Source organism: Columba livia, chromosome 28 (genome assembly GCF_036013475.1).
Source record: "Columba livia isolate bColLiv1 breed racing homer chromosome 28, bColLiv1.pat.W.v2, whole genome shotgun sequence".
NCBI lineage: Eukaryota > Metazoa > Chordata > Aves > Columbiformes > Columbidae > Columba > Columba livia.
The window spans coordinates 1,004,822-1,017,145 of record NC_088629.1 but is presented as its reverse complement, the minus strand read 5'-3'; the positions used below and the strand labels follow the sequence as shown (position 1 = coordinate 1,017,145).

At 48.2% G+C, this 12,324-nt stretch overlaps 1 protein-coding gene across 3 annotated transcripts in view; it reads right to left on the bottom strand.

Moving 5' to 3' along the window:
• Nucleotides 1-555: 555 nt before the first annotated feature.
• Nucleotides 556-12,324, bottom strand: part of ASH1L (ASH1 like histone lysine methyltransferase) — a 36,516-nt gene continuing 24,747 nt past the window's right edge. For 2 of the 3 annotated variants that reach the window (XM_065042900.1, XM_065042902.1), the window contains 18 exons: nucleotides 12,019-12,225; nucleotides 11,064-11,210; nucleotides 10,126-10,234; nucleotides 9,792-9,953; nucleotides 9,499-9,593; nucleotides 9,116-9,273; nucleotides 8,490-8,648; nucleotides 8,068-8,122; nucleotides 7,853-7,985; nucleotides 7,187-7,435; nucleotides 6,956-7,042; nucleotides 6,648-6,738; nucleotides 5,373-5,511; nucleotides 4,912-5,084; nucleotides 4,407-4,573; nucleotides 3,786-3,826; nucleotides 3,262-3,551; nucleotides 556-2,665 (listed from right to left, as the gene is read on the bottom strand). In XM_065042900.1, coding sequence (XP_064898972.1) covers nucleotides 2,574-2,665; nucleotides 3,262-3,551; nucleotides 3,786-3,826; nucleotides 4,407-4,573; nucleotides 4,912-5,084; nucleotides 5,373-5,511; nucleotides 6,648-6,738; nucleotides 6,956-7,042; nucleotides 7,187-7,435; nucleotides 7,853-7,985; nucleotides 8,068-8,122; nucleotides 8,490-8,648; nucleotides 9,116-9,273; nucleotides 9,499-9,593; nucleotides 9,792-9,953; nucleotides 10,126-10,234; nucleotides 11,064-11,210; nucleotides 12,019-12,225 — 2,554 coding nt within the window. In that variant the 3' untranslated portion in view covers nucleotides 556-2,573. The remainder of the gene's footprint in view (nucleotides 2,666-3,261; nucleotides 3,552-3,785; nucleotides 3,827-4,406; nucleotides 4,574-4,911; nucleotides 5,085-5,372; nucleotides 5,512-6,647; nucleotides 6,739-6,955; nucleotides 7,043-7,186; nucleotides 7,436-7,852; nucleotides 7,986-8,067; nucleotides 8,123-8,489; nucleotides 8,649-9,115; nucleotides 9,274-9,498; nucleotides 9,594-9,791; nucleotides 9,954-10,125; nucleotides 10,235-11,063; nucleotides 11,211-12,018; nucleotides 12,226-12,324) is intronic. The other variant, XM_065042901.1, reaches the window with a different exon arrangement.

The following is a 12,324-nucleotide window of genomic DNA, read 5'->3' as shown; positions in this document are numbered from 1 at the left end:
GAACAAGACACTGGGCTCAGAGGCAGCTTTGGGGCCAGAAATCCGTGTTTTGTCCTCGTACCGGCCCTTGCGACCGCGTGTCCTGCTCCCAGGGCAGAGCTGTGCTCCTTGATTCTCTTCTCTCTTCTCACTTTCATTTCTCTCCCTGGAATTTTCACTCCCAGGCAAGGGATGTTATAACTTAATTGGAATGTTACTTGGCTTTGTCTTAAGTAGGTTTGATTGGATTGCGCAGCTGCCTCTGGACCTTAAAATGGGTCAAGCCAGCAGGAGATGGATCCAGGTACTTGTTCTGATTTGTTTTTAATTAAAAAAGCACTAAAATCTTCCAGTTTAACAAGAAGACAAGTGTATGGGTCACACCCCGTGTTTGATAACTGCAAAATCCGGCTGGGGAATGGAGAAAGAAAACGTTAAAGGAGGGTCATTGGTGAGCTATTGAACCCCCGAGGAACGCGAATACACCAAAGGAAATGGGGCAAAACCCCTCGTAAAAGGGGCCGGAGGAGTCGGAACAAGGAAAGCGAATGGAAAGAAAACCCCACGAGTCGTGGCTAGGAAAAGATCTTCCATTTAATACTAGACTCTCAGGATTGAGATGCAGGCTTTTTATGCAATTACATCCAATGTTAAAATTGGTAATACATAATTTACAAAGATTAACATCAAAACAATGATCTATTTAGATATGCTTTGTAAAAAGGAAATATATTAGCAGCATTTATTTTCAGCAATCACACAGCCTACACCCATGCAGACTAAGTGGGGAGCTATTTGCAGTAATGTAGTGCTTCCTGGGCCGACCCCGCGCTCTCGGCGTTAGAAAATAACCCAACAAATAAAAAAAGTCAGTAATTTCTACACCAGTAAGAAAAAACAAGTCTTTGCACTTACCTAACGGTTGATTGTCTACAAAACGTTTTGTTTAGTCTTTCAACAAAAGAAAGAGGAGATGCCAGAGCTAGTGTCTCGCTTCTGCACGCGCTGGACGTTGGGTTCTTGCTCTTTAAAAAGGCTGTAGTGTTTAACACCATTGCAGACGATGATTCCTGTTGGACTAAGGGAGACAACGGCAGGTTCGGGACATGCGCTATTCCTACTACACGCACGAGTATTTGATACTCAGGGCTCCTGGTTCTGTACAGTGCTTCTCTACAGTAAGAAAATATTCCAAACTATTTTCTTATTTTTTTTTTTTAATAAAATATTTTTTTTTCTCAAAGGGTTTTTTGTCCTTTTTTTTGTCGTTGTTTTCTTTTTTTTGTTTTGTTTTTTTTTTTTTTTTTGCTTTTTTTGAACTTTTCAAATCAACACGTCAAAGTGAATGGAATGAGTCATGTTCCACTAAGAGTAAAATAATTAGAATAATAATAACAAGAATGTACATTAGGACGAGCTTGGTCCGTTAAAAAGGAACATGGAACTACCGTATTGCTTTACATCCACGCAGCAGATAGATATATATATATACAACTTGGCACATTAAAAACTGGGGGTTTTTCTCTTGGAGGAACATCTAAAACAGGACGGGGGATGCGTATGTACGGCTGAGACACCAAGCGAAGCTGGTCTGGGGGCGGCGCACCCCGCGCCCCGCGGCCTCACCGCGGCGGCCTCAGCGGCGCGCCCCCGCCTTCCGGTACCTGCCACGCTGCTGCTCCGGCGGCGGTTCCAACCGCGGCTTTGGGGGCGCGGGATACGCCACCTCTTAATTTAAGAGACGGACTTTGCAGCTGTACAACCAGAACACAAGAATAGTGTTAGCAGTCGATATATTCTACAGTTCACAACAAATACTCGCTCTGAATACTGCTCGACGGGGCATGTAGTGAAGATTGCCTTTTTTTTTTGGGTTTTTGTGGGTTTTTTTTTCTCCTTTTAAGAGGTTTTAATTTGCACGACACACTAGACACACGAGAACCACAGCTTAGCAAAAGAACCAACAGCGATGGCGTCGTCAGGGTTCGACTCGCTTGGGAAAAACTTCTCTGCAGAAAAGAAGTGGATAAAAGCAACGCAATCCACCGCAATCACCCCCGTCCCGCGCTCCGCTGCGGAACGAGCGCCTGCACCAACTCCTGCTCCGCTCCGAGGTGACGCTGGACAATTCGCCACATTCCGCACGTTTCGCTCTTCTCGGAACTTGTGCAAATCGGAGGCGGCCGCTCGTTCCCCTCACGGCTGCTTTCCACCGGCGGCGGTGCCGAGCGCGCCTGGCCAGTCCCGGCTTCACCGCTGAGCACCCTCAGCAGAGTCCATCCTCACCCTTCTTACCTCCCCGTTTATCTCTTTTTCAATAGATTTTTCCTCTGAGTGGGAATATCAAGCAAAAAATAAATTAAATTTTGACCATCCTGGACAAGAACCACAAGGTTTTTCTCAGTACCGAACATCAATACAAGGCACGCCCAACAACACACACACCATGAGAGCACCCGGCCGCCCAAGTGCTGAACTGTTTCGTATGATTTGTCCGTGGTTTTTGTTGCCGCCGCCCTCCTTCCCTCGGCCGGCGCGAGGATTCGGGCTCTCGCCCTCGGAGCAGGTTCCGAACCGCAGCGCTGGCGGTGCCGTCACTTCCTGAAGCTGCTCTCCGGCACGGCCAGGGTGCGGCGCCGCAGCTTCCTCCCCGCTCCTTCCTCCAGCAGGTACGTGACATCGATCGCTGCAAAAAACAACACGTTTCTGCTTCAAAAACGTGATACGAGCAAGTTCTTCCTATTTCCCTGCTCTGTCAAGGGTGTTTCCATCCCAAAAGCTGGGATTTTAGCCGTGTGGACCAGACGGCCTCAAAGGATCCTTCCAACCTAAATTAATCTATGATTATTTTGCACTAAAGAGAGCGGACAAAGCTTTAAATTAAAACCAGACACACACTGAACCAGCGCTACCGCGACAACACCTACAAACGTTCCTTAGACCCCAATGAAAAGCTCGTTAAAGTCACTTAGACCCCAAGGGAAAGCTCATTAAGGCCAAAAGACGCTTTCCAAATTCTCTTCTGTCTTAAACTGGAAACACGAAACGATGGGGGGAATTTGTCATCAGAAAGTTTCTGTGATGACTAAAAATATTCCACGGTTGTGAGAAACTGCATTTGGCGCTAGCGGAAATCGCGAAAGAAAACGTCGCTGCCAAGAGAACTAATTGTGTTAGTAGATGTAAATATATATCAGTATCTTCAGACGTGTGTTTATGAATGTGCAGGTGGCGTGATGGTTGGTGTTCGGGGTCTCTCGGGGGTGCGGTGGCGGATCTCACCGTTTTTCCCGGGGATCTTCTCGAGGAGGTTGAGCAGGATCTGGTTGAGCCTCTCGCGCTGGACGTGTCTCCGCTCCTCCGCGCTGCACACAGACCCGCTTTCCTCCCCCTTTTTCTCCGCTGCGCAGCTCTCGCTCGGAAGCGCCTCTTTGTCGGGCTCCTCCAGCCCCGGCACCTCGCCCGGAGTTTGCTCTTGGTTTCCTAAAACGTCCTCGATGAGCGGTAGAGAATCCTCTTCTTGGTTTAAGTCTTTCATCTGGGGTTTCGAGCGATCTGTTTTCCATGAAGATCTAGCAAGAAAACAAAGGTTTAAACACCACGTTCACCCCAAAGGCCAATTACTAGCGAGTCAAGGGTTTTTTAGACGGGGGCTCACTGCAAATTCAGTCTTAAAACACACATTTGAGAGTTTAGGGAATTGCTTGAAATCATTTAAATTCTTACCCGGGAAAAACGGGTGGGCAAAAGAGCGGATTTGGCAAAGAGGAATTTCTCATTCTCAGCAATGTGAGGGTAAAACTCACCTGCCCCCGTTTCTCTTGTAGTTGTCTGGGACGTAATGAGGCTGGAATGACAATAAAGATGATGATTAATATGAAATCCCCAGTGGAAGGAGGCGCTGGAATGGCTAATGTTCTGGAAGCACCCACACTTGAAATATTGAGATGGAGGAGGTGAAGGAAAACATGACTTTGCTGCCTGTCTGCTGTTTGTCTGAGAAAACATCCGTTTTCAGTGATAATTCTATAAAAAATAAGCATTTTATAGAGATGGAAATCAAAATAGGAGAATAGTGCTTTTCTGCATTGAGAATCGCTATTGCTGAAAACCAATTTGAAGCAAGTTTATTAAAGCACGGAGTAATAGTGCCGGCCCGACAAACCGTGCGTTGTGTGATTCTCTGCACTGGAGAAAACCCTTGTACAGCTGCAGAACCGCTGCAGAACCGCTGCTGAAAGGTGAGGTTTAAGATTTCAGGAGCGGCTTAAATGAAACGAGTGAAATGAAACCACCACCTCCCAACCTACACCACCATTCGTTCAACGTCTGTTTGTCTCGGAGCCGCAATACTCTCTGTCTACATTTAATTCTCCTTTCTGGTGTTCTAGTATAAAAGTCAGGAAGGCAAAAGAACGGGAACTCACGGAGAAGTCTCTCTTGGGCGTGAGTTTTTTGGGGAAGTGGTCGAAGGCGTAGGGCTTGGTGCACACGGGGTAGCGGTTGCGGTGGATCTTGTAGAAGAGATGAGCGGATTTGTCGAGGCGGTAATCGCAAATATAGACGTCCTGCTCCTTCACGCCTTTCGGCCTCCCTGGGGTTTGCAAAGAAGGGACGGAGGGGAAAAATGAGCATTGGGTTTGAAATACCACAATGAGAATCAATAGTGCGGGAGGAGCCGGGTTGTCCGAGCGGGACTTCAATGCGTTCTCCTCCATTCAGAATCCTAATAGTGGACACATAATTCAATTTAAGAGGAAAAACTTGATGCTCTAATGAAACAGCACCTAAAATGTTACAGAAAATCACTGCCATAGTTTCTCTTTGCCCCCACTTTGCTGCTGTCTCTTCAGAACCGGCCCTGGAAACACGGGCAGGAATGATTTTCCAAGGTGTTTTCCATCGAGTTCCCCACCGCTGAGTTCTCCTCACCTTTGCAGTAGGTGTAGAGGTCGAGGACGCAGCACGTTCCCACCACGGCCTCCAAGGGGATGATCTCGTAGAGCGGCACGCGGAACAGCTCGTTGTGGTAGAACTTGCGCGAAGGGGAATGATGCGTCTCGTGCGGGCGGAAATAATGGTGCCCGAAGGCAAACCGCTCCTCCCTGAGGCCAAAGACACACACAGAGGGAACAATCACCATTAAAAGACATTTCTATAAGCTAATGATACAACTTAATGCCCTCCGCTTAATTTTTAGCTGTTTATCTTGCACGTTTGCAATGACTGCGATGAAAAGCAAAGCCACGCGAATATGACACGTTCGGATTTATCCTCCTTTGGCACGTGGAAATATTCCTAGTGCCATTTTAGCCAGCGCAGCCGCCTTCCTGTGGCTCCCAGCTGGGTGGCATTTAATCACGTAACGAGCTGGGCACCGTTAGCGAACATACTTCTCATTTTTCCAGAGCTTCTCGATGCGGAAGATGTCGAGTTTCTCCCTGTTGATGTGGGACAGGAGGCGGTACGACTGCCGCACGGGGTGTCCGTCTGGGGTCCGGCGGCTGTCGCGCATCAGGTACACGCAGTCACCTGGTCACAGGCACAGCGCAGAGACAGGAAAGAACAGTTTGTGAGGCTGGCATGTCAAATATAGAGTCAACGGCTTCATTAACATGAACACGATGGAGCTACTTCATCTACTTCATGGGGAATTGTGAGAGAGACACAAAGCTGCAAAAGGAGGAAGGTTTTACCTCCATGGTCTGCACAAAAGCTTTAGAGCAAAAACCAAGTGTAACTTGAATTTTACATCCCAGGCTGAAAATAGTAACGTGTAACGAACCAAGAGAAATCACAATAGGATACGTGACAAAAGTTTTGATTGGGAAAACATGTAGGAATCAGTGATAGCTGCAAAGTTCAAAGAACAAGTCTTGCAGGGAGAAGATACTAAGAGATATTATTATTAAGGAAATAAATCAATATGAATCAATAATGGTCACAAAGAACTCGAAGAGTCTCAGAGGGAGAACATCTGGGAAGCTCCAAGTATTAATGAAAACACAGTCGGATTTAATAGATCATATTTAAACATCAATTCATTTTAAAAAAATCTTACACTGAACAAAAACGTGGGAGGCCCCAAGCCATGAACACTTAAAACCCCACGTGGGGCAAGATCCAAGGCCACAGAGGGAAACACTCGCGCTAAAAAAGGGGCAGCAGAGACGCTGAGGAGGGAAAGCCCAGGGAATTCCCACGGTGTCCCCCCCGGGCTTCCTCTAATCCCAGTTTTATGGACTTTTAGAGCTAAGATCAATTATCCTAATTATTATATAAGCTTCTTTCTAACCCTGGACGTCTCCGTAAGATGAAATCGAACAAATAATAAGCAATAAACGGAATGAGGTGGCTGCACAGCTGCCTCTGAAAGACTCAGGGCTTTGGAGGAAGATGCATTTAGGGAACAAACAAGCCATAATTCAGATGTTTTAATGACTGTTCTACGCTAAAATAATAATACTGAAGGCCTAATATCCGCCTTTGCATTTCTTTCTAAAGAAGTTGGCTCGATATCGTCCTTCTCTGGCCAGGAGAGCCCTATCTGTGCTAACAGTAATTAAGATTTCCTCATCAAGAGGCTGTGAGAACTCCGACGAGGCGTCACTCCCACCGGAGCAGCTGTGCCGCCCGTCACCAGCGCCGGCGGGAAGGGCAGCGCGTACCTTGGCGCAGCAGCAGGTCGTCCCGTAACAAGCAGATGTAATAAACGCAGCCGGGCTGGGCGTAATGGGGACGAGGGATCATGGGAACCTCCTGGAGGAGAGGGAAAAAGGCAGGAAACTGTGAAATGATCAGGGCAAAACCAGCCCGATATCCTTTTGGAAATCTGCGGCAGAACTGAGGCGAGTGATTAAACCTAAAGCCAAGAAGCTACGCTAGAAAGTGAGAATCCCACGCCAATTGCAATATAGATACAGGCAAAAGTGGCTTTAGATGATAAGAATAGTACTGAAGAGGCTCTTTTCTGTACCCTGTTCACAGATCGAGGTTCGCACTGCTCGCACAAGTAGTGTTCCACGTCGGAATTCACGCCCATGCAGTCGCAGTGCTGCCACACCTGCAAAAAACCACACGACCCCGTTAGAAATCCCCATGCGAGGTTCCATTTACAAACTGCGTTTGCTCCGAAATATTAACGAAAACAAGCAAACGAGCTCCCCAAAGGAAACGGGGCTATTTGGCGCCATTCCTCCCGCCTCACCATGCACTTTTCGCACTGGATCATGAGCCCTTCGTCCTTGTACAGGCCGCAGATGCAGCGGATCACGTCCTCGTCCTTCTCGTGCCCGTTCTCCTTCTCGCAGACCGAGGTCTCGCTGCTGTCGGCTTCGCTTGCCGTCTCTCCCACGATCTCATCGATCTGGGCGGCCGCCTCGTGCCGAGCGCTGTAATAGGCCTTGCGGAGCCGGCACACGTCGCGCCCGGTCGGAGATTTTCTGCCATAATATTTCTGAAGAGAAACAAAACCAAGAAACAAAGAAACTGGATTATTTTTCCCCGAGACTCCGCGTTTTCGGTGCACTCATCCTGTCTGCACACACGCTTTAGATGTCTCAGCACCAATCTGGTATCACCTGTCCATCTATTATTTGCACAGCAGGTCTGTGTATCTTACAGGTGATGCTGGAGAACAAGGTACCTCTTCCAAAAATATACATTTCTTTAACTATTCATGTGCGTTCTTGACTTTCTATTTGTTTAACCTCAGGCTACCAGCTCAGAGTAAGTCAAAGCACGTGAATGTCTATCAATATCTGTTCATCAGAAATGGCTCATCACAAATTCTCTACAATATTCGTCTTTCATGACCTAAGGGAGGGAAATCCCAGTGTCTGCGCGGCAGTTTGAGGGCCGGAGCGGCTCTCACCTCCGCGTTCCGGAAAACCTTGAGCATGTCGCCATCAAACGCTTCCACGGTTTTGTAATAGCCCGTCAAGATCTGCTTCTCAATGGTGGCGAGGTCCAAGGGGTCGGAGATCTTCTCGTAATAATCCGCGTTTCTAAAACGGGAATTTATGTGTTTCAAAAGCTGTGAAAATCCACTGTGGGAAAGGAGGGGCTGCTCCGAGGAGCAACACTTACTTCTTCTTCGGGGGGAGGTTGAGGAGAGGAGCTGCCAGCGCCTGCCTGGAGGAATCTGCAACGGAACACACCGTTCAGCAACGTTCGCACGAGTAAAATGTCAAAATCCAGACAACTAACATTATATCTACGCTAAAAAAAGGCTTTTCTGCTCTCTGAGGCCGAGGGGATCGAAATGCTTTTGCGTTTCTAGAAGTTGGTTGCTGTTATCAGACTACGCGTATAGAAAAGGAGGAGGGTTTCCTCGCGATGGTGAGCTGCTGAAAAATCTATTTAGAAGAACAGCAACACTCTGCGGATTCTGGGGGAAAAGGGTTATTTGAAATCCTGAAAAAACCTCATGTTTTACTAGTATTTTCTATTCAGAGTCCGTGTTCCAGAGGCTGAAAAAGCCGCCATGAGGATGTTTTGAGGAGCGTCACCTTCACCTTTGTAGGAGATGATGCTGTCGCAGATTTCCTTGAAGATCTGCGCCAGGCGGGCGGCGCGAGCCACCTCGATGTTCTCCTCCGCCGCCGCCAAGCGCCGCGTCCGCACCGAGCGCGAGGTCTGGAGGGCGGAAAACTGGGTCATGAAGACATCTGCGGGAGGGCAGAACAGAAGGAGCGCTCAGCAAACAGCTCCACAGCAAACCGCAGCGTCTCTGCTGAGCCTGCAGCTCCCGGCAACTGGGAGAACGAACCCCCTGCACACCAAACCCACGCCTGAAATCCATCCAGTTTGAGGATAAGTGAGTTTTCAAAGTTAGTGCAACTGCTTCCGTTGGGGACGCGCAAATGAAGCGGAAAAACGCTTTCTAATTTCTCAATTAATTTATAATGTATAACTTCTCATTCTTAAGAACGTAGCATTAAGTGTTTCGGAGGAAAACGCAGAATCCCATAATGCAAAAAATACAGCGGGAGAGCTTGTGTCTTACCCCACTACGTCAAGATAAGGGCATACACACATCCAAAAAGATATATATGTATTTTTCTCCATGTGGCACGCCCTGTATGTGTTATAAAAGGTGTGTGGATCTTGCAGGAACTCTCCATGCGATTTATACCGGATTTAATGTTGCCGTCGTCCCGGCAGATCCCGTTCCAGCGGTTGTAGAGCGACGTGGGGTGGATGTTGTCGCTGACCTGCTTCACCTCCTCTTGCTTCTGTCGAATCTTTTCCCAGTTTCGGACCAAGAAGACGTGGTGTTTCAGCACAAAATTCCTGCGGGAATTAGAAGAGCATTCAAGAATCACCTTCTTAGTGCAAAATTAGTTATTTCATGGAGGGAAAAGGGTATTCAGAGGTACATTTGATGTGAGCAGAGAGGAAAGAGAGCTAAGAACTGCTCACTCAGGCATTTTGTGATGCCTTATCTTACAGAAAAATCATTGTAATGTCTCCCTGACGCTCGGTGTGTGAGGAAAGGCCGCGGAGATGGTTCCTTACCTCTCTCTGTTGGACATGGGCTTCATCTGCAGCTGCGGCGTCAGCCGGGTGGGCGCGTTCACGCTCTTGCTGGGCTCCTCTGGGATGTGGCCCCTCTGGAAGACAAATCATTCCCACAGGTGGGAAAAGCTGCGCCAAGAACCCAGCAAAGCACTAAGAGAACTCCTGAGACAGCACCTGTAGCGTTTCTTTCTAGTTTAAAGCACCTAAATACGCAGTTTTCCAGTCTGATGGCAGCAAACTGATTTTGTGTTACGCTTTTAGCCACAAGAAGAGTCGTCTTTCCTACTTACTCTCTTCTTCAGTTTGTGCTTTGACTTCCTTTTCTCTTTGGAGCGCCCGGGCCTCCTGTGGCTGCTCACGGCCTGACTGCTCTTGCTGGAGAGTCCGTTCACCCGCTGGCTTTTCCCACCAATGATCCCTCGGCATTTTTCAAAACCGCATTTGCAGAGTTGCTGGGGGGGGGGAAAGAAATTAAATAAACCCCAAACCCTTGCGATGATCTCTCAACGTTATAAAGAACCTGGTCAGCCGAGTACAACGCGATAGGTTTTGTTAATCACCTTCAACGTTACAAACTGCTTGTCCCTGCTGAGTTTTCCCAAGGTCTCGCCCCCTGATCCTCACCTGTTTTTCAACATTAAACGAATGGAAATTGTAGTCGTAGGTCAATTCGGTACCAGCGGGCATGTCTTTGAGCGCGTACAACCCGATCCTGTACACGCCATTGACGGACCTGCAGGGAAAACACAACCAAGTGTTGCCAAGGATTGAGCAGCAAATTGTCTTTGTGCGCACAGTGTTAGACTGGAAGCAGCGCTTGTGTTGTGCCCTGGGTCAGACTTGTTCTTCATTTGTGCTGTTCGCTTGTTTATCTCTTAAAAGAAGCTTTAAAAGCCAGAAAAGCGAATAGTTCATTTACAGAGCAGGAGGTTGTGCGTTATTTGAAGCAATCACGGCAGATCAACCGCCAAGATTCACTGGAAATCAAAAGCTTACACTGAACATCGTGTCTCGTTTCACGAAACGCGCTACAATTAATTGCCTCTCCAATCCTTTTCTTCTTTGTGTTGGGTTTTCAAATGTACAACTTGATTGCTCCTGCTGAAATGCACTGGAAGGAGCGGAGGATCGGCAGCTCCTCGCTGTGCTGCGCCCACAGCCCATTCCCCTCACCACCAGCTGCCATTTCGCTCTCATTTATTCATTATAAAGTTATCAGAAGTATTTCTTACGAGTCCGATAACACGGCACCGATATGACAAGGGTGGGCTGAAATCAGACTCCTGCCTTGTTTGAGTTGCCAGAAGAATATCGGCGTGTAGATGATTTTATGGGTTAAAAGTACGACAAACACGTTGGATTTGCCTCACCAGGAAACTTAGATCTTGTCACCAAAATGTGAGAACATGACATTACTTCTCTTGCGCAACGCAAGCACGAGCGCAAATACGGTTCACGCTGTTCGGTTTGACTCCCCCCCCTGTTTTCAGATCAGATTATCTCAGACGATCTGGGTAATTAGATCGTAGAGTCTTCCCGTACGCAGGACGCGTTTCTCTTACCATTTCTGCATCTCGCAGTTGGGGTTGCAGCTGTGGTTGATGAAGCGAGCCTCGTTGCCCATGCGGTAGCTGTCGATCACCATCCCGCTGTCCAAATTCAGGCAGTAGTGGTCGCTGTGGTTGTGATACTGCTCGATCATCCGGTTCCTGCGAAGCAACACAGGAACGGGACTTGGGATTGAAGAATTCCCAAAGAGGGTTTCTGACAGAGAAGCCATTCTAATGGTTTATGTTTTATAGAACCATACACCTAGAGATGGAGGAAAACCACGATTATGTACAAGCCAAGGCTACTGGCAGAGCTTGGTTAGAGTTTCGAAACCTGCTCTGCTGGAACGCCCGCTGGGGGCCTGCAGGTGATCTGTGCACATTTCACGGTGACAACCTCTGCGTGGAAGAGAAAATGCAAGAACCCATTCTTCAGGGTGTCTGTGTATGCATGCGGACAACAATGTGGACAACAACAGCTTCGCTCGTCCAAGAGTTGGGCCAGACATGATTTCTGGAGCTGTCTAGATGTATTTATGGATTAGAGCTGCCTCTTTAGCACGAGTAACAAGAGTCGGCTGCGTTTGCAGTTAGCTGTGTATGAGAAGAACGCGTTTGTCGTCTGCTGGAGCTCCACAAGTAGCGCACGGCCCTCCAAAAATCTGTTATCTGGTGATGCCACACACTTCACAGGATAATCTCTTTTTTCACCGGTTAATGCTCCACTTGTGCTCCTTTCCCTCCAGCCCCTTCTGCCTCGTGCGGTTCAAATTCTGCACCAAACCATGTCAAAATTCCCCTCATTTGTGGCACCGACAGAGCAGACGTGGCAGACGACGCGTTCCAAACCCAAAGCCGATCAGAAAACCTGAATTCTGAGCCTTCTGGCGCCTGTGACCCCAAAACCATTCATTTTTCCCCCTGGATTTCCCAGCAGCGATAACAAATCCCCAAGAAATATTTCTACCTGAATTCTTGCTCGCTAACGACTTCCCCCAGGTACTCGATGATGAACTGGCCGGCTTTGAGGGGCTCCTTGGTGCGGATGCCCCAGCCCTTCTCCTCGGCGCGGAACCGCTCCAGGCACTGCACCCACTCGTGCCGCTGGATGCGCTGGTTGCAGCACTGCTCGCCGCACGGGCACGTGTTGGGGGAGCACTCCGCAAAGATCATCCTCAAAAAGAATTCAAAAGGGTAAGAGTTAAAGAAAATCGACGAGGGAGTCAAAGGAAGGTGAGCGGCACTGGTTGAGGTCTGAGACGAGGAAATTTAG